A 21,879-nucleotide genomic window follows, 5' to 3' on the forward strand; every position below is an offset into this window, starting at 1 on the left:
AATGCACTTTTGTGAGGGCCAGAAGTGATGTCACCCAGCTGCATAATCCCCCGGGAAGCCCACCTGGTCGAAGGGAGTTCGTCCTGTCCAACCTGCCCGCGCTGGGTGCTGACGGCCACTCCCCGCCTTGGTCTCTGGTGCTCGCTGATAGCGGGCATCCCTGGGTCTGCATTAGGTGGTGGGAGTTGAAGGGGGGCTGTGTTCTTCCTACTTTACAAAAAAGGTACTCTGAGCATACACTTTTTAAGTCCCATGGGAAAAACTCCCTTCCAGATTCTGTGCCTGGGGAAGCTTGGCAGACCCCACAGGGTGTGTGTTTATAACAGTGAGAACTGTCCTTCTGTGTATATGATACACTGAGAAACAGCCCACCATCACTTCTCCCTTTCCTCTCCGGCTGTGCTCAGTTATAGGCAGCTTTGTTTAACCTATATTTGCATCACTCTTTTTTCTCATCCTGATTTTCTACTTTGCTGCTAATTTTCTATTCCATCTTTGCATGAGTTCTTATTGTAATCTATCCCTGCCCTGAACTTGAGGTAAGGCAGTCAAACAGATAAACACTGAAAAGAAAACCTCCCAAACAAAAACATCTCTTGGGCTAACATTTTTATGCAATAAGTTACCTGCATAGAGAGTGATTTCATTTTTCACCAAACCTTGCGCAACAATCAGAAATACCCAACTTTTACCCCTCTATTTCTATCTCTGCCCAAATAGCAAAAACACAATCAGCAGAATCACTTTGTTTTAGATAATCTAATTACAAAGTTACCCAGGAACCAACCAAACACATCAGACTTACGTTTAGGATCAAACAAAATAACAGGAACTGACTTGAGAAGTCCTGTGACTTCTCCTTCTAAACACAGTTACTACTGTTGCTTCCAAGTCCCCATCAACCATCAGCAGTTTGGATTCCAGCTGGACAATCAAAAGATATTTTCAGACTTTCCAGTATTTGGCTCACCATCCACAAGACTGCCTCCCCTGCTGGTGGCTTGGTACTTAAATGCACTAAGATTTCTTCCTTCCCCAGGATGGCTATGAAACAGTTTCAGTTTCATGAGGAGCGAGGGCTTCGGGAAGAGTCGTCCCACATGGCCCCTGGAAATGAAACCTGAAACAGAAGGACGAACACAGCAAAGTTATGAGCAAAATGAGCAACTTCAGCAAGTCAACCTTCTTAGTTACAGCCAGAATAAAATCCAGATTCTCACAGGAGTCTTAGGCATTTTGGAGCCCAGTTCTTTCATCGAGTTTCTGACAACGCCAAATGCAGACACTTCAGTATGGGTTGGCACCCTCATTTCCAACGGAATTTGGGAAAGCAATTGCTTGGAATTTCAGTTCAGTTCGGTCGCTCAGTTGTGTGCAACCCTTTGCGACCCAATGGACTGCAACACTCCAGACTTCCCTGTCCTTTACCATCTCCCAGAGCTTGCTCAAATTCATGTCAGTGATGCCATCCAACCATCTCATCCTCTGTCATCCCCTTCTCCTCCTGCCTTCAATCTTTCTCAGGATCAGGGTCTTTCCTAATGAGTCAGTTCTTTGCATCAGGTGGCCAAAGTATTGGATTTTCAGCTTCAACATCAGTCTTTCCAGTGAATATTCAGGACTGATTTCCTTTAGAATGGACTGGTTGGATCTCTTTGCAGTCCAAGGGACTCTCAAGAGTCTTCTCCAACACCACAGTTCAAAAGCATCAATTCTTTGACACTCAGTTTTCTTTATAATCCAACTCTTAGATCCATACATGACCACTGGAAAAACCATAGCCTTGACTAGACAGATCTTTGTTGACAAAGTAACGTCTCTGCTTTTTAATATGCTGTCTAGGTTGGTCATAACTCCTTCCAAGGAGTAAATGTCTTTTAATTTCATGGGTGCAGTCACCATCTGCAGTGATTTGGGAGCCCACAAAAATAAAGTCTGCCACTGTTTCCACTGTTTACCCATCTATTTGCCATGAAGTGATGGGACCGGATGCCATGATCTTAGTTTTTTGAATGTTGGATTTAGAATTTAGGTGCCTATAAACGAGAATTTTATTTTAAGGAGGAAGGAGAGACATGATTGTATTTTGTGATTGCTTTGCCAAACTCATAATTGTAAGTTTTATAAACTCTTATACAACTACATAAAACCGCCTTCACTGGTACTAAGGACAAGAGAAAATGAACCTGATACGCCATGCAGACCATAAGGATCTTAACTGAGTCAGCTGACCCAGGCCAATCACTGAAATTCACAACTAGACCTGACTTGTAGTTAAAAAGTAGGAAAAAGAGAAAGATCAAAGAAAGAAGAGGGAGAGAAAAGAAGAAACACCAATGATTTCTGCTTCCTTCAAGGGAAAACACTTAATGACAGGAGGGGGAAAAAAAAACTCAACTAATTCTACTGCGTTATTAGTAAATGAAAATCGACTGAGCACAATTTAACATGAAAAAAAAAAGCACCTAGTCATATTACTTATTCTTGACACAACAGTGATCAAGACTGTTCCCTCGGTGCCATGAATGGACGGCACTGACCAACTGGCATTTCTGATCCTTCTGCCTCCCCTCCCGCAGCCCACCCCACCCCACCACCCCCAGCACGTGGAAGGCTGCCCACTAGAAAGCTCCTCCCAGCACAGTCCCTTGAGGGCTTCCCAGGAAGCACAGCCAGGCAGAGAGCACTCAGGGGCTTCCCTCGACTTGCACCTGTTCTTTCGTGTGCCCCTTTCCACATTCATCCTCCTCCCGTTTACCAAAGCAAGCTGCACCTGACCTCACCCATCCCAAATCTTACATGGCGCCTTATCCCAGAATGTGAAAACTTATGGGCTGCCAAACCAAGGGATGTTTGAAACACTGCTGTGGATCTGAGAAAACAAATGGTTTCTAAGGACCGGGTGATATATGCAAACAGCGTCACTTCATTCTTGCTTTCAGTAAAATTGAAAGAGGCTCTTACAGAATTGCCAAACAGATCCCTAAAGTCGATTCAGGAGTACTCTGGATATTTCAGCATATAAGGAAGAAGGAGGTCCAAAATCTGAGTGGCCAGAACAAAATTCCTTCCATGCCCAGGGTTTATGTGGCCCAGGTTTCTGAGTGTTTTATGTATGGCATTGTTGTTCAGTTGCCAAGTTGTGTCCAATTCTGCAACCCAATAGACTGCATGCAGCCAGCCAGGTTTCCCTGTCCTTCACCATCTCTCAGAGCGTGCTCAAACTCATGTCCAGTGAGTTAGTGATGCCATCCAACCATCTTGTCCTCTGTCGTCCCCTTCTCCTCCTGCCCTCAATCTTTCCCAGCATCAGGGCCTTTTTCAATGAGTCAGCTCTTCGCATCAGGTGGCCAAAGTATTGCAGTTTCAGCTTGAGCATCAGTCCTTCCAATGAATATTCAGGACTGATTTCCTTTAACATTGACTAATTTGATCTCCTTGCTGTCCGAGGGACTCTCAAGAGTCTTCTCCAGCACCACTGTTTGAAAGCATCAATTCTTCGGTGTTCTGACTTCTTTATGGTCCACCTCTCACATCTGTACATGACTACTTAGTTTTTGCTTTTCTCTATAAAAAGCAAAAAGTAAGAATTACAGTTGACATTGAAAGGGTAAGTATTTAGCTTGGAAAATCTGGTCTGCCACCCCTCAGATGGACTTAGAGATACAGATATTCGAAACAGAAGTCTCCCCTGCCCCCACCCCAGAACAAGCTGCACAAGGTCATAGCAGCTCCCTTCTTCAAGCGACCACTGCTTTGATGCTCACTAAGGAAGTCTGTCCCCTCAAATCATAACTGTTGGAAATGACAGCAGTAAAGGATGAAAGACCCCTGTGCGTGGAGGAGGACCTCAGTCACTTGGCCACAGAGAAGCAGCCGGACTTCCAAACCAGGCGCGGAGCTCCAGGTGAGGGGCGTCCGGGCCCCGTGTTTCACATCCACCTCCAAGGTCACAGGACCCTGCGACCACATTGCAGCCAGAGCAGATCTGACCCTTCTCCACACACACACACACACACACACACACCAGAGCAGATCTGACCCCTCTACACACACACACACACACACACACACACACACACACACACTCCTGTTAGTTGCTGAGTCGATCAAAAACAGCTTCACTGAAATTTTACCTAAACTCAACCTTCCTTCCACATCCTACAGTAAGTCCATCTCTTCCTGTGTTTGGGGACAGGCCACAGGGCTCTCTGGGGTCCCCCCGCTGCGCTGAGTCAGGAAACCTGATCGTCTTAGGATACGGGTTTGTTTCCCGTGACCACAGGCCTATTAGGGCTGCAGCATCAGGAACTCTGCCTCCTGACGGCACGCAGTCCTCAGGGTGGATGTCTGTCTCTGTTAGTCACTCAGTCGTGTCCAACTCTGCGACCCCGTGGACTGTGGGTCGCCAGGCTCCTGTGTCCCTCCACACACACTGCTGACCCCCTCCACCTCCTGGAGCCCCCTCCCCGCCCCTCCCACACACACAGGCCTCCCAGGCTGGCTGCCCCCTGGGGGCCTTTGCCCACGTGGTCCTGGCGCCTGGCAAGCTCTTGGCCCAGAGGCCTCCTCGGCGAGCCGCTCCTCCTCCTCCAGGGCTCTCTCTGAGGCTCCCCCACCACCCACTGGATCCCGCGCCCACCTGCTCCCCCCGCCTCCCTTCTACCACTGCCTTTTCCCACAGCCCGATCCCACTTCTCATGGGCCACACAATGTGCACATTTGTTATCTTATCGTTCACTCTTTGCCCTTTGCGGCTAGGAGGCCATCTTCACATGGCAGGGTTTTTATTTTGTTTACTAATATATCCTATCCCGAGCACTCAGAACAGTATCAGTGGTAAAGAATCTTCCTGCCAATGCAGGAGACGCAGGTTTGATCCCTGGGTGGGGAAGATCCCTTGGAGAAGGAAATGGTAACCCACTCCAGTATTCCTGCCTGGAAAATTTCATGAACAGAGGAGCCTGGTGAGCGACAGTCCATGGGGTTGCAAAAGTGTTGGACACAACTGAGTCACTAAACAACAACCAAGTCCAGGGCATAGTAGGTGCTAAATAAACACTTGTGGACTTGGACTAAATTCCAAAGTTTAGAGAAATGCAAAGCAGCACGACTGGGGGTCACAGGGCATTGGGGGGTCCACCGTCCTTGGAAGGCCTTGCACATCAGTCCCTTGGGTGCACTAATCCCATTTTTGCCTCAACAAATACACAGATCCTTACATGCCAAAGACCCCTGGGGTTGAGAAACAGTCAAAACCCTGATGTCTAAATCCCCAAAGGCCTAGTCTAATGGTTTCTCAGAAAATCATCCAAGATAACCAACTGGGACTGGGGAAATGACAAAAAAACAAAATAGGAACTAATTAACACCTTGAGAATATTAATACATTTCGATGGGAGGCGAATACCATGACTCTGTTTCTAAATTAGAATTAGAGCAAAGAATCCAAACAACTCGTGCAAGGTCAAAGGAGTCTTGTGAAATCCAAATTGAAAATGTAGGCAGAAATAAATAAATACAAAAAACGCAGGCATCATTTCCTGCAACCTACTTAGGTAATAAAGAAATCAGGTGAAAAGGCAGTATCATTTCAATTTCCATTTTTCCCACTAACCTAGAGCTGGGGCTGGCAAAATGTTTTCTGTAAGAGAGTCAGAGACTTACTGTTTCATCTTTGCAGGCCAGACAGCTTCTGCTGCAACTCCTCATTCCATTGTTTAAGTGCAAAAGCGGCCATGGACAATATGGGAACAGGTGGCTGTGGCCAGGTGCTAATAAAACTTTATTTACAAAAATGTAGTGGGTGAATTAGGAGAAGGCAATGGCACCCCACTCCAGTGTTCTTGCCTGGAGAATCCCAGGGACGGGGGAGCCTGGTGGTCTGCCGTCTGTGGGGTCGCACAGAGTCAGACACGACTGAAGCGACTTAGCAGCAGCAGCAGTGAGTGAATTTGGCTGACAGGCAGTAGTTTGCTGACCTCTGACCTAGGCTAGAGTTCAGCCAACATCTGTTACATGTGAGATGTGAGAAATTTCAGCCTTTGTTTAGATGCGTGTTTAAACCAGCTTCTCGGTCACTCTGGGTTTGGTTCCCAGTTTGAAAACCCGAGTAGGATGAGAAGATGACCACCCACGTCTCTTCTAAATGTCAGCTTTGATGACGCCCAGATAAAAGCATCGCTGGCTTCACTGGTCAGTTATACTCGTCTGGTACAGAAAGCCTTGGCTCCCGAAAAGGTCCACGGAGCATCTGTTGTGATTCCTGCGGTTGGTGCTGTTCAGATCTGATCAAAGTCCCAGACCAGCAAGAGGCCTGTTTATTTGAACAGAGACACTGCAGGTTTTCAGGATGGGAAGCTGAAGAATGTTTGTTGAAGACGAGTAGCAGCTGAAGCAGGTTTGCGGTTTTGGGAGGCCCAACTTATGAAATGATATCATTACACACCAAGAATTTCATCTGAACTTGCAGAGAAAACTGCCAAGTTCATTTTCCTTGCACGTGAAGACGTACACAATGGATGCATATCAGAATCATCCAGGAAACTTATAAAAGAGGGGGAGCTCAGGCTAAACCTCACACCAATTACATCAGAATCTCCTGAATGGTACCCAGTCATCAGATTTTAGAAAAAAAAAAATTTTTTTAAGACTTTCTTTATGTGGATCATTCTTAAAGTCTTCATTGAATTTGTTACAATATTGCTTCTGTTATGTTATCATTTTTATGGCCAAGAGGCATGTGGGATCTAAGGTCCCTGACCGGGGGTGGAAGCCACACCCTCTGCACTAGAAGGCCAAGTCTTAACCTCTGGACCACCAGGGAAGTTCCCAGTCATCAGATTTTTAAAAATACACAGTTGAGGTAAAAGTCACTGACTCAAGTAATGTTTCACATTTTACTTATTCATATTGATGTATCAGTTCATAGTCTACCTTATTCTGGAAAGGAAATTACACTATTAAGAACATATAAACTACATTAATAGGGAAGACAGGAAAGCAGGAGTGGAAAAAAGAAAGCAAAACAGAGGAGAAGATGTAAACTGGAGCCTAGGCTGAGACAACATGTGAATATACGACGATGATCTATACTTTCCTCACAAATTTGGGGGGGGCAGGATCAATATCATTAAATGGCCACAAGTACAAACATTCTTGGGCAAAAGAGGAATTCGCCCAGGGAAGCACCGGTGACAGAGTTGTGTGTGGATATCTCCCTGGCTTACATGCTGAGTCTTCAGCTGACCGGCATCTAAATGCCATTACTACACTTAGCTTTAATACGTGAATAAAAAGTAAAGTCTAGAGCATCAAAGAAGAACTTTCAAAATGTGAAGAACAAAAACCCACGGCAAACTCCCTGTAAAAAGACATGGCTACCTCAATCTACAGTTAATATGTTTTCTTCCATCAATCTACAACTAATACGTTGTTTTCTTCCATCAAAGCAACTACAGACCAAATAAGAAAACACAAACTCTGTGTTACAAAATTAGGACAGCAGGTAACAGCTGCTTGGACGACCGTGTCCAAACCTGCTCAGTGCCGTCCGCCTCCCGCCCTGGGAACCCCGTACCTGAATCTGTTGGTGGCCGGGGTGGTTTCCATGTTGAATTCGGCCACAGGCACGCCGCGGGCTGACACCTGGGGGGCAAACATGGCAGCAGGGTAGACCACGGAGGAAGTCCCCACCTGCAGGGCAAACAGGCGGAGCGGACCAGTGACCACACTGGAGAAGCAGCGTCTTTGCAGAAAACCTTACAGAGACTCGGGCCAGCTTGTGGTCGCTGGTGTGAGGGAAGGTAAGCTGGGCGGGATAAATGGAGAATGTCTGGGGGACAAGAGGGGAGGTGGGAGGCTCCCCTTTGGCTGATCCCTCGATTTCAGGAAGGATTTTTTTCATGTTTAGTCACCGAGTCATGTCTGATTCTCTGCAACCCCGTGGACTGTAGCCCTCCTGTCTCCTCTTGTCCATGGAATTTCCCAGCAAGAACACTGGAGTGGGTTGCCATTTCCTTCTCCAAGGGATCTTCCCACCCAGGGCTGAAACCCACGTCTCCTGCCTTGGCAGGCGGGTTCTTTACCACCAGTTACATGGCACGGAAAAGAGAGCTGAGCACGTGGCAAGAGTGGCAAAGAAATTATCTGATCATCACCCGAGCGGGGTGAGTTTTAGTTGTTTCTGCTTTGTTTGAACAGATCAGGGAAGGCTGTGGCTGACTTACCACGAGACACAAGTCACAGAGGGCCAGCTCTCTGTCGACCTCCTCTAGGATCGCAGGGTCCAGGTTTTCTCCAAACCACACCACGTGGGGTCGCAGCAGGCCCCCGCATCCTGGCTCTTCACACCTGTAAGAGTGTCATCCTTAACCCACTCCCAAGACCTGGTCTTGGGAAGGCCTGCCTAGGTGGATCGGGGGAAGTCATAAAGTCTCTACTGTATCTGGATGCATGGGGTGATTTGTTGGCGAATGTGTCTCAGCCAACCTTGACGTTCTCTTTCTAAACACCTTTCTCTTCCCAGTTACTTCCTTCCACTCAGGCACAGCTGTGCTCACGGTTAGCTGGACCCAGGAGGAATACTGGACTCAGACTTGCCTTCGACACACTAACCACTTGCTAATGTCATCAGTGACCTCCCTCATCTTCTCTCAAATTCACCTCTCTCTTGCCTTGTCGGTAGCCAAGTGCTCCTGTGTCAATTTCCCAAAATCTCTCATCTTTCACTAGCTACTACCTTAGGTCATCTCTAGTCAACGTATTTATTTGCGTTCTAAAATAATCTCCCCCAAACACCATTTTCATCATATTAATTGCCTAATCAAGTTTATTTTAGATCAAAACTTTAGAATTTAGTCATGAAAACTTACTCTTTTAGGTCAAAACTCTGATTTTAGTAATGAAAATCCTTATTAAGAAAAATTTTAAAGGTTAAGTAAACCAGGGAAATGTTAGGATAATTGCTCTTTAGGGAGTAACAATGTACTTTTACACATTCAGTGCCCTGAGTAGCTCTGCAGCAAAGCACGATGCTTCAAACTTGATTCACTCTAGTGGTTCCATATTTATTTGGGCATGTGACATCTTTTTTCTCCCAGTCGTGCCTATCAACGTCACGTGGATCCAGTGCCCTGTGAAACACTTTGGGAAGGGCCATTTTAAGGCCAAGTTTTGAAAAACTGGCATAAAAGTCTTTCCAAGGTTTTATGCTATTGTTAATCTGCACAAATTCTGCTCGGTCCCATAACTTCACCTCTGCGAGACCTCTTACAGCCTCCCTAGCCCTGGATTAGCAACACTGATGAGGAGGAGGAGGGGAGGAGGAAGGCAGCTGAGGCTTCCTGACCAGTTAGGTTCAGGATGCCAGCCACTACGCTTCACACACGCCAGATGAACGTCTACAACACAGCAGCTTCTGAAACTTTCCAGACCCCAAATGATCCCACCACAACACAGAGGAGAAAGGGGCAGGACAGATGTACTTCTCTTAAGCCTGGTTTGGTTCACCCTTTGTCCTTTCACCCTTGACCTCATGGATCAGGGCTGGTTTCAGCATTGGCACATTTCAGAGGCATCTCACCAAGTGAACTTAGATTTTGACTCCTACTAATTTTCTTTCTTTCCTTCTTTTTTTTTTTTTTTTGCAAACTGGAGCACCAAACACAGATCAAAGTCTTTTTACCCACCGGGGCAGTTGCTCCACTGGGATTCCGGCATCTTGAGTTGTGGGGTCTGGAGCCCTGAAGTAAATAATATTAGAAAAGGAAGAATGTCACTGGTGTAATCAACGAACAAAGAAATAAGATAAGCCAGTAAGACTGTCTCTTTGCCTGGCCATCTATGGCACAAAACTCCTGATGAATACACACTGGCTTACAAGAGGATGAGGCGGGTAGGCACAAGCAGCTGATTATCAGTGGTTCTACCACAAGAGAGCGAATCTGTATGGGGGGGCAGTACTGCTGTGCTAAGGTGAGTTTCATGATTTGCATCGTATATGTCACTGCAATTTCAATCACCTGCAATGATACTATATTAATAAGTTACTTGTATAACTTATACCGATTTCAAGTGGCTAGGTAGAATTTTTCTCAATATTCTGAGTCTACTCTTTATTTTTCCCCCAATTATAATATTTACAATAGTAAGTATTCATCATAGACATGTTGGAAAGTTCAGAAAGATATAAAAAAGAAATCAAAATTGCCATAATCCTACTGTCCCTGTTAGTATGGTATTGATTTCCTTCTGGACGTTTATCTACATACAGCTACATCAACATGGTGAGGGTGGATGTGTGTTTAAATACAAAGTTGGGATCATAATGTATAGAGTTAGAGCCTGTTATTTTCACTGATTATAACCTGTGAGCAAAATATTTGCCTTACAATATGGATGTACTGTCTGCAGCTTTATGTCTCATAAACATCCATGGGAGTCCTAGATGAATGTTCAGTTTCTTCGTTTATAGTCAGCTGAAGAGACAAAACAACACACGCCTATTCCAGAGTGCAGCATAATTACCCTTTTCCTGATAAAGCTGGACAAATTGGGCTCTTATAGTTCTCAGCCACAACTCCACAAGAGGTACATCGAGTTTTAAATAAGCTACCTGAAAAACACAAGTTTAAAAAAGACCGGAATTTAGCATAATCGGGAGCAACTGACTCCACGTCTAAAAGAGTACAAAATGATTTAGTTTCTATACATCACTTTAACAAATGCGCCCATCCCAGCTTTCATGGGAAACATCAAGGCATGTAGTGAGGTTGAAAAAGCCAGAACACACGCCCTCCTGGACTTCGTGATCTGGAGAGGAGAGGGGGAAAGGAAGTAACTTACTGCGTGGCCAAGGAGCTCTCTGATTACCCAAGTGTTCAGGTGGAATTCAAATGTGCAACAGGGTGGAAGAAGCCAATCTAAATCTAAGGGCAGGATTTACTGAGAATACGCCTGATAGAGGCTCAGTAGCTTGGGATATGTTTTACAAAATCTTAATTTTGACTTAGTAAAGCTTGAATCTTTTGTACAAAAGCAGCTCAATAAATAATCAACTAATAAATGAAGCAAATAATCATTAAAACTAGCAGAGACTTACTGAGCTTAACCCATGAAAGGTGACGTCAGTTCACTACAGTCACCGTGTGCCCAGCGATGAGGTCACACGGCAGGGGACACGCACTGGTCCATTCTCTCCAGGGCTCCTTGAGAAACCACCTCCTCTGTCCCACGCCAAGCCGATGGAGCTGTCAGTCACATTCCCCAAACACAAGGTGGGGCACGAGTTCCAGACTGGTCTAATTGTGGAATCCTGTCCCTCCAGCAGCGGTGTTTGGTCAAAAAGGATGGTGATAGTCAGGCCATCCAGAGGTTTGTTTTCTGAGGAGATGGCTAAACTGGAGGCAGCCTGGAGCCCCACTGAGTCACTGCTTCTGGAAATTCTGCAATTTGAAATGCATTTCTTTGGACTGAATTTTTGTAGACTATTAAATGGCTTCCCTGGATGGCTCAGCAGTCAAGAATTTACCTGCAATGCAGGAGACGCGGGTTCAGTCCCTGGGTCAGAACGATCCCCTAGAGGAGGAAATGGCAACCCACTCCAGTATTCTTGCCTGGGAAATCCCACAGACCAGAGGAGCCTGGCGGGCTGTAGTCCAAACGGTAGCAAAAAGTTGGACATGACTGAGCGGCTCAACACAGCATCACAGACTTATCAGATGCCCTTGGGGAAAAATTCTGGCATACCCATTTATGCTCTTGTGTGAACAAATGTATTAGATTTTCAGTGAGAAGAGGGAAGAGGAGGGTGTCAGTGATAGCAGAGAAGGGAAACCAGAGGGATCCCAGACAAGCTCCTCGGCGTCACAGGAGGCTCTGTGGGGCTCCCGGGAGGGAAGGTCACTGAGCGGGCAGCCCCCTTAAGGCTCCAGGGCGGAGGAGAAACACAGCCTGGGCGAACAGTGCCCATGTGCAGGGGCGGGGCAGGGAGAGTAAATGGATCTCCCAGGGATGCCAGGCCTTTGCAGCCTGAATCCTGCTTGAGCCCCAGCCGTTCAATGGCCCAAACCTCCCGCTTCCCGGCATCCAGGTGGGGATGGGGTGGGCAGCACCCCCACCATCTCCATCTGGGAGCACAGCGTTCCCTCAACGGGACCCCCAGGGAGGGGAGAGCACGCAGAGGTGCAGACCGGCTTCTCCAGGCCGGGTGGTCTGCGTGCCAGACCCCGGGGTCCCGGCAGCATGGTGCTCTCACTCGGGGGACCCACCTGGGCCCCAGCAGCATGTGTGTTTTCAGGTCTGGGTTCCCCTCCCATGCAAGACCGAGGGCCTCTCACCATGGATTTCCAGAAGGTTCTTGGTGCCAGCCTTGCGGTGCAGCTCGTCGATGTTCTGGGTGATGACCACCACCTGTCGGCCCTGCCCGTGCAGCCGGGCCTGGCACTCGGCGATGGCCAGGTGCCCGGCGTTGGGCTCCTTGCTCTGCACCACCTCCCGCCGGTAGTGGTAGAACTCCCACACCTGGGACGGGTTCCGGGCGAAGGCCTGCGGGGTGGCCAGGTCCTGGGGGGGCAGGGAGGAGGCGGGGGTCAGGCGGGGAAAAGAAGGGCTGATGCTCCGGAAGCCGGGCGGCGGGAGCAGTGGAGTCGAGTGGGAGGACACCCCCAGGCGCCCTTTGCCGTGGGCAGCCAGGCACCTTCGGGGGGTGTCGCGGGAACACGTCCATGTAGGTTCATGCGGGCGGGGGCCCGGGGCTCCTGAGGGGCCCTGGAGAAATTAGGTTTAATTTCCCCAGCAAGATCGCAACCCGTCCCATCCTCCACTCAGGTAAGCTACGAACATAGAGCAACGCATGGGAAGGTAACTTAGGCTGGAAGCCACGTTTTCGTGGAGCTCCACGTGACATGATGACTATCTCATTTATCCAGGAAGAGAAGTAAAATGCCAAACGCCCAACTGAACTGTAATGGCCATAGTGGGGAAACTCATAGGTGCACACACACACATACAACTACACGTTACAAATAGTGTATATGTTATAATAACAGGATATATAAAATACGTATCTTTAAAAGTACGATTCCTCCAAACTTCCCTGGTGGTACAGTTGGGTAAGAATCCACCTGCCCATGCAGGGGACACGGGTTTGACCCCTGATGAGGGAACAAAGATCCCGCCTGTGGCACAGCGCAGCCAAGATAAACAAATAAAAATAAATACTCGACAAAATAAAGTAAAAAAATAAAAAAGAAATGTTATACACCTTGACTGTGGTGGCAGTTGTATCACTATATATACATTTGTCAAAACTCACTGAAATGTACAATTAAAATTGGTGATTTTTATTGCATGTTTATTATATCTCAATAAAAATTGGATTTTAAAAACTCTGTGCCCCCAGAGAACTTATATTCTAATGACCTTTGTACAAAGTTCTGAGAATTAAAGCCTAAGCCTTTAACGACTCAACACTGGTTTTCATTTGGAAAGTTCACAGAAATTTTTTAAAAATGGGTAATTCTTAATTTCAACATGAATAGAAAAGTAATGAATTACGCTAACCAAAGTTTCCTGCTTCCACTTTGCTTACTAGAGGAAATCCAATTGTTATCTGAATAAGGGCAATCAATGCTTGCCGAGAAAGAAAGAAAAGAGGCTGCTTTGCTGAAGCCTGAGGTTTAAATCCTACGGACTTTGTGTCGGTGCCAAAAAGAACAGGACAAAACGGTCATAGTAAATTTCAAACTGTTCCCCTCTGATAGAGATTCTGAGTCAAACTGTTAAACGCCTTCATTCAGAAGGAGCCTTTCAGAGTTCCGGAAACATTACCAACCTGGGCTTTCCATTTCCTCCAGTAACCCCCCGCTCCTCTGAACGTCGGAACCCCACTCTCAGCGCTGATGCCGGCCCCAGAAATGACGACTATGTGCTTGGCTTTCGCAAAACACTTCCGGAAGTCAGCCATATCTAAAGAGAGGAAAATCTTGGTCAATCCAGGGTATCATTTGGACATTTACATCCCAGTTCAATGGCCTATATTTGGAAACTTGACCTTGCATGAAGTTATACTTTTAAGATAACCAAATAAAAACCTTCCCATGCAACGAAGATGGCCCCGTGCACCTGCCGTGTGAGAGGACAGCGTCTGCAGAAAGGGGCAGGGGTCTGGGGTGAACAGCCCGAGCTCTGAGCCCCACTCTGCCCGCCGCCCCCCCATCTCCCACAAGTGGGGTCCTGTGTGAACGGCTGACCCTCTGCTGTCTGGGTCTCTTGACTGTTTGATGTGCACAAGTGTGCTTTCCCGAGAAAGCGGGGCTGCTGTGAGGATTAAAAAAGGCTTCCCAGGTGGCGCAGAGGTAGAGAACCTGCCTGCAATGCAGGAGACACAAGAGGCATGGGTTCAAGCCCTGGGGTGGGAAGATCCCCTGGAGAAGGAAATGGCAGGCTGCTCCAGTCTTCTTGGCTGGGAAATCCTATGGACAGAGGAGCCTGGTGGGCTACAGTCTGTGGAGTCGCAGAGTCGAAACTGACTGAGCGCACACACGCACGTGTGCACACACACACAATGAGTGGGGATGTATCTTCCTTCTTAAAAGTAAAAGCAAGCTTGTGTGGTGTGAGGGCTTACCTCAGGCCCACTGGACCCCAAAGCTGTCCCTTCCTCCCCAAATTCACTTCCCTTGGAGGCTCCTGCTCATTCCAGCTTCCCTCAGCATCACTAGCAGGGTGAGGCGGAGGGCCCCTCCCCGTGAACAAACGCTCCATCCCACTCTGGACACACTCTCCTTTACAGCTCAAGGGAGACGTGGTCTTTTTAACAAGATGGCCCCAGAGACCTGGGGTAACAGAAGGGGACGGAATGCAGAGAGTGGCACGGCGGCAGGAAGTCGTGGTCACAGCCTGCGGCTCGTGCTCCAGGCCATGAGGGCTGGCCCTCCATCTCCAGGCATCCTCCTGCCTGACCTCAGACCCACAGGGGCGGCAGCTCGCCTCCCGTGAGGGCTCCCCACGCCCAGGCTCTGTGCCGAGCACTTGGACATCACAAGGTAAGCTGAGACAAAAATCATCATCCCAGGACGAGGATGAAGAGCCAGACCGGGAACTGCCGTTGTCTCTCCTGGCAGCGGAGACTGGGTCCTGGCACAGCCTGTGGCTCCCGCTCTCCCGGGCCCTGCAGCTCTGCAGCCCTCGTGCACGAGATGGGGAAAGGCCGTGGCCCCACCGGCCAGGCCTGAGTGCTTCACAAGCTGTGGGAGCCCCCCTCCACTGGCCGCACCGGGAGAAGCCAGTGTGGACCAACATCGCCCCTGGCTGGCCCAGGCCATCTTCCAGGTGCAGCCAATCTGTGCGACGGCACCGAAGCTTTGAGCAAGACCAGAAGCAGGTTCCTGGGTTGACGGAGCAGGCTCTCTGGTCTCCCCGGGGGGGCAGTGGCAACCAAGGCTAATTAACTCTTGGACCAATCAAGCGCCCCTCAGACATGAAACAGGTGATGGAGAAAAGGAAGGAAGAGAGTGGGCTGCGGGGGAGGGAGGTGATGTCACCGTGTATGAAAGACCTACTTGAACTTGGACGAGCCATTGTTAGGCAAATCTTGGTTTGTGTGGAGATTGGAGACTTCAGTCCACAATACAGCTGGGAAAACAATCGGTTCCGGACGATCCAGAGAGGTGGCATCAGGTTTTCTGTGTTGCGCTAACAATTGAGATGGACTTTAGAAAAATCACAAAACAAACAGAAACAATCAGAAAACACTCATCTTTCTACAAATACACACACACACACACACACACACACACACACACATATGGGCTTCCCAGGTGGCGCTAGTGGTAAAGAACAGGCCTGCTAATTCAGGAGCTATAAAGAGGTGTGGGTTTGATCCCTGGGTCAGAAAGATCCCCTAGAGGAGGGCACAGCTACCCACTCCAGGATTCCTGCCTGGAAATCCACATGGACAGAGGAGACTGGTGGGCTGCAGTTCAGTGGGTCACAAAGAGTCAGCCACAACTGAAGCAAGCGACTTAGCATGCATATGCACATACACATATATACAAAAGAATACCCTTAACAAAAATCTTCAGTAGCAATCTTCATGGTGTTCACACAAACACCGTCTAAACCGGCTATTTAACGGTGTACTGTCAAGCGCTCCGAGGTGCCTAGAACAGTGATTTACAAAGCATGGTTCCCAGACCAGCATCATCCCGAGATCTCATCAGAAAGGTAAAGTCATAGGCTCCACTCCAGACCCATTGAACCAGGAACTCTTCAGGCTGGGCCCCCATCGGTCTCTGGGTGATTCTGATGAACACTTAAGTCTGAGAACCACAGCCTTAGAGGGTTAGGAAGGAGTTAGATGGGAGAATTCATTTGAAAAACAGGTTCTGATACTTTTTAAAAGGTATGAGAGCCATTGGCTTGACTTTCAGACAAAATACAGTTTATCTGAGAATGTAAATTCTAACTGAGAACTGAACGAGGCCGGAAAGATATGTACCATAACAACAAATGGGATTAAGATGAGATCATGTCAAAGAAATCTGTGAGTCTTAAAGCACATTGACTAAATCTTTATCTACCCCTGAGGAGTTAGGGATAACAGAGAAAGACAAAGCACAGGAAAGGCAATATTCAGATCCATGACATCAAAAGGGTAACTGACATGTCTGACTTTTACCTAGTGGAAGAACGCAAATTGTTGGAAGAACTCAGGATTAATGGTCTGTAGGTATAGGAAAAATAGAAAAATAACACATTTCCCAATATTTTACAATCCCTTTGGAGGACAACGTATCAAAATTACAAATGCACTTTCCCTTTGACCTAGCAATCCCGTCTGGACATTTTCACAACTCACAAAAGTGAGACTTGCACACATCCAACATGACATATCTACAGGGTTGTTCTTTACATTATTGTAATTAACAGGAAGAGACTAGAACAACCTACATGCCCATCTGCAGGGGATGAGTTCAATAAACAAGGGCACGTTCACAATGCACAGCATGGTTGCTGTAAAAAAAAAGAATGCATGTAAGATTCTACCTGTAAGACATTCTAGAGGGCAAAGAGGACTTATTTGCATGTGCTAAGAAACAAAAAAAAAAAAAGGAAGAATTCCCAAGACATTAGTAACAAGAATGAGGACGAGACTCAGGATGTATGGAGACAAGAGTGGAGGCAAGGATTTTCAGTAGATGTGTTTCTATGCTATTTGCACTGTCAGTGCTCTCTGGCGAACGTCTAGGAACACACCTGCAGCTGAGCAAGCGCGAGGAGGGAGAAGCTCACGGCGAGGAGCTGCAGGCATATTGGTGACATATTGGTGACCTCGGTGGTGGTGGCTTAGTCCATAAGTAGTGTGTCTCTTGCAACCCCATGGACTGTAGCCTGCCAGGCCCCTCTCTCCATGTGACTTCCTGGCAGGAATACTAGAGTGGGTTGCCATTTCCTCCTCCAGGGGATCTTTCCAACAGAGAGATCGAACCCGCATCTCCTGCGTTGCAGGCAGATTCTTTACCATTGAGTCACCAGGGAAGCCCATCTTGATGACGTTAGGACTAAAGGGTTTGGGCTTGTGTTGAGTAAGGCTGGGGAGAGTCATGGAAGGAGGCTCTGATCTACGCTGGATGTTGTCTGGGAAAAGTTTCCTTTTATTGGATATTTCAGTGAATGTGATTTTAAGAGGAAGGAGTGAAGTAAAGCTTGAGCTGGGATTGGTCAAGAGGCAACAGGCCCTCCTATCAGCCAAGATAGGAGGGTGTTTTGTCACTTTTGTGGTTTAGAGAAAGTTCTTACTTATATCTGGTTTCAGACCTAATTATGAAGTTATCTTATTTTTGTCCTGATTGATCATGATTACAGCTAGCCTTGTTTGATGTTGGTGTCCTGCGAAATTATTTACGTTCAACAGGTCTATCAGATAGTAGCAGGTCAAAAGCTGGAAGCAAACCAAAGGCCTATCAATTTATAAATGGATAAACAAACTGTGGTTCATCCATAACAGATATAGCTCATCACTGGATGTGTTTCATTCAGGGGAATACTATTCAGCCTTGTAGTTAAAAACTACAAGTTTAGTTTAACTAAAACTGTAAGTTTTAGTTTTATAGTTAAAACTTTAAAAGGTACTAAAAAGCTGGAGTATTTCAAACTGCTGCTGATTGTCAACTGGAAATTAGATAAAATTCTAAATTGTAATATTAAATAAAAAACACTTATAAGACAAAAAATCATGAGTTTTTTTAATGAATGTAGGAACTGTTTTGCTAAATTTTCCATTAATTTACAAGATATTCTCCAAGTGGCTCAGAGGTTAAAGTGTCTGCCTACAATGCAGGAGACCAGGGTGCGATCCCTGGGTCGGGAAGATCCCCTGGAAAGGGAAATGGCAACCCACTCCAGTATTCTTGCCTGGAGAATCCCATGGATGGAGGAGCCTGGGGGGCTACAGTCCACGGTGTCCCAAAGAGTTGGACATGACTAAGCTTCTTCACTTTCACTTTCACTTTTTCCTCAGTAAATGTAAAGGAGAGGTTTAAAAAAAAAACTTTAAAAAATTAAAAAAAAATAAACACTGTTTCAGAACAGTGCCACCTGAAATTTATCTCCACGATTTGTAAATGCTCAGAACAGAAGTCTATTTTCAATATGCTTTATTGTTGTTTAGTCGCTCAGTTGTGTCTGACTCTTTGCAACCCTGTGGACTATAGCCAGTCAGGCTCCTCTGTCCATGGAATTCTCCAGGCAAGAATACTGGAGTGGGTTGCCATTTCCTTCTCCAGGCAATCTTCCCAACCCAGGGATACAGCCAGCGTCTCCCATACTGGCAGGCAGATTCTTTAACACTGTGTCACCTGGGAAGCACTTTCAAGATGCTACTGAAAAGTATTCATCAGAAGAATCTTCTGTGTCAATATTTATGTGATTTTCTGGGGGATCAGAGTGGGCAGTGGTTCCAGCTGCCACAAACTAACAACCCAATTCAAAGGCCAAAGCAAATACCCAGAGGGTAAGAAGGCCCCCACTGTGCTGAGTCAGAAGAGGAAGACATCAGTTTATTTGGTCCAAAAGCCCTCAGGGTGAAAACTGCTCTAGGTAAGCCTCCAATGATCCTGCCCTGATTTGACCTTCAGGCAAGTAAGGCCTCAGGGAATAAAATAAACTCATTCATTGCAGTCATTGGGAGCTTTCTGAGTGCAGGATAGGTTCTCAAACAGTGATATTAGTCTGGGTGAAAGGCAATCCTCACTTAACCAGGCTTTCTTGGGAAACCTGAAACTCACCTACCCAATTAGAAAATCAGAAAAATGTCTCTATGTTCCCTGTTGAGAAAGGGGGCACCCCACCAATTCTGAAAAATACAATAATACAATACTATAAATGTAAGGTTATATGAGGAATTCAAGAGAAAAAGCATTTACACAACATTAATTAAAAATACATTAATTTAAAGTACATCACGAAGGAACTACGAAAACTCCCACGGGTGTTTAATAAATACTTTTTGAACACCTATGAACCAGTCCATCCTAAAGGAGATCAGTCCTGGGTGTTCATTGGAAGGACTGATGTTGAAGCTGCAACTCTAATACTTTGGCCACCTGATGCGAAGAGCTGACTCATCTGAAAAGACTCTGATGCTGAGAAAGATTGAGGGCAGGAGGAGAAGGGGACGACAGAGGATGAGATGGTTGGATGGCATCACCGACACAATGGACATGGGTTTGGGTGGACTCTGGGAGTTGGTGATGGACAGGGAAGCCTGGCGTGCTGCGGTTCATGGGTTCGCAGAGTCGGACACGACTGAGGGACTGAACTGAACTGAGCCAAACAAATGCAAAGTACCAGCCCCCAGCTATCAACACTGGGAGACTCACTTCCTCTCCCCAGTCCACCACTCACTCTTATCTAGGTCACCAGCCCGCTCCACCTTGCTTAACCCAACGGTCCACCTTGATCAGGTCCAGCCTCTGACCCCTTCGATCACCTCTCGGGGAACCACTCGCTGCTCCCGGTATTTCTCCTGCCTCGCTGGGTCGCCCCACCCTCCCAGGGCTTCACGGCTGCATCCCGCCTCGGATGTCCAACACAAGGCTCCCAGCTCACACAGTCAAGCCTCAACTCTTGAACATCCCCAAACCTCCCCGCAAAGCCTTAGGACGCCATCCTCCTTGGCCCCCACTTACCCCTTCGGCTCACGTCTCATACCCACACAACACGATATACCCCAGCAACTGCAGCTTTGCGACTGTGTCCCAGCCCGGCCGCGCCTCCCACGCCCACCACCCGGTGCAGGCCGTCCCATATGCCACCCGGCCTGCAGCAGGGCCCGGAGGGACTCTACTCAACGGGGACACCCTGCCCCGCGTCCCCCGGGCCACCGCCTCCTTCACGGCGGCCTACCAGGCCCACCGCCCCGGGCGCCTGACTTTCCACCCACGGTTCTGGTCCCGTCCCTCGCCTCTCCGGCCGCACCTAGCGCCCCGCGCGGTGCCTGGAAGACCCCCGATCTCGGGCCTCCCTGGTGTGTCTGCCGGGGGCCGGGGGTGGGGAGGGCTGCCACCCGGATCCACCAGAAGAAACGGGGTCCGCGCCCCCTTCCCCCCCGCCCTCGCCGATCCCCATCCCCTCTCCCCTCCCCCGCTCCTCCTTTGCCGCTCGGCCTCCCCCCACCCTCGCGGACCCCGGAACCGGCCGAGGCAATTGATCCGCGCATGCGCGCCGCAGTGGGCCGGACCCCGCGCTCGCCCCGGGAGCCCCCCCAACGGCGCCCACCCGGCCCCCTGTGCTCGATCGCGACCCCCGGAGCGTGAGTCCAGGGAGGCGGCGGAGAGCCCGGCCAGGCCGCGGCGCCCACGCACCTGCAGGAGGCGGGGACCGCGGCGGATCCCCGGCGCCCACGCACCTGCAGGAGGCCGGGACCGCGGCGGATCCCCGGCGCGGGGGCGGGGCAGCCGGACTGGGGGCGGAGCTGCTCCAGCCTCCGGCCCCGGGCTGCAGCGGCCCCTGCCGGAGGCCCGAGCCCTGGAGGCCCTTCCCTGGGCCTGCGCGTCGCCCAAGATTGTTTCTTTGCATTGCTTTCTTTAGGGGGATGGCCCGGCGCGGGGGGAGACGGGCTGTTGCTTCGTCTTTGTGAGCTTCCCAGACGTGTCGTGAAAGACGGACGAGCTGCTTTCTTCCTTGAGCCTGCAGCTGGACCGCACTACTTGGCCACAGAGCATGTGAAATATTGGGGCGGCTTTCTCTGAAAAGCTATTTCCAGTGAAGGTTAGAGTGGGTTCCCAGACCAGCCCACCAATGACGAACGCTGATGCTGAGATCCTTACCCAGCGTCGAAAGGGGCCAGTTTCCAGGCCTCGCGTACTCTGTGATCTCCGTGGCTCCCCGTGTCGGATCGCCCTTAAAAGCAGTCATCTTTCTTTGTCTTTGATTCAGTCTTACCACCAGAACTAATTTTCAGAGAATAGAATTGTTTCTGGACTGGCCAGTAATCCTAAGGGGAGGTGGTCTGAGAATTTGGGTGCATAGAATGTGATGTTAGCATTTGTTTTTCCAACTCTGACCTCATCCACCCCCCTCAGTTTGGCTGGAAGTCCTCACCGCCTTGGAACCCCTCTTGCTCCCTCAGGTTGTATCAGTCTCAGGGACACTCTGGAGTCCAAGAAAATTGGAGAAGGGTCTTATGTCTGGCTGCTACTTTTTCTGTAACATGTATATGGCACTTGGTACCAGACACCTCTAAGATCTTCACATGTCTTAACCAGTTAAAATCTTCCCCACCCAATAAGAGATATACAGTTATTCCCACTTTGCAGATAGGTAAACTGAGGCACAAGGCGGTCAAGTAACTAGTCAAGATAGGCTGTTGAATAG

General features: G+C 48.4%; 1 protein-coding gene across 14 annotated transcripts; it reads right to left on the reverse strand.

Annotated features, from left to right (window-relative positions):
• Positions 1 to 35: 35 nt before the first annotated feature.
• On the reverse strand, positions 36 to 20,964 carry SIRT5 (sirtuin 5). 14 transcript variants are annotated; one of them, XR_010660055.1, is made up of 10 exons: positions 20,868 to 20,962; positions 15,564 to 15,713; positions 13,835 to 13,968; positions 12,339 to 12,564; positions 10,528 to 10,615; positions 9,690 to 9,743; positions 8,229 to 8,352; positions 7,580 to 7,695; positions 806 to 1,120; positions 36 to 166 (listed from the first exon to the last, which is right to left on the reverse strand). XR_010660055.1 is itself a non-coding variant. In XM_065912685.1 (10 exons), exons 3-10 carry the CDS (start codon positions 15,676 to 15,678, stop codon positions 1,045 to 1,047), a joined length of 933 nt encoding a protein of 310 aa, XP_065768757.1. In that variant the 5' UTR covers positions 15,679 to 15,696; positions 19,294 to 19,357; positions 20,193 to 20,539; the 3' UTR covers positions 261 to 1,044. The 14 variants fall into 14 exon arrangements, 12 of the variants coding, with proteins under 12 accessions (XP_065768759.1, XP_065768757.1, XP_065768754.1 ...); XR_010660054.1 differs by having other exon boundaries at positions 98 to 210; XM_065912685.1 differs by lacking the exons at positions 36 to 166; positions 20,868 to 20,962 and adding exons at positions 19,294 to 19,357; positions 20,193 to 20,539 and having other exon boundaries at positions 261 to 1,120; positions 15,564 to 15,696.
• Between the last annotated feature and the right edge of the window lie 915 nt (positions 20,965 to 21,879).

This window comes from Muntiacus reevesi, chromosome 20 (assembly GCF_963930625.1).
Source record: "Muntiacus reevesi chromosome 20, mMunRee1.1, whole genome shotgun sequence".
Lineage (NCBI taxonomy): Eukaryota > Metazoa > Chordata > Mammalia > Artiodactyla > Cervidae > Muntiacus > Muntiacus reevesi.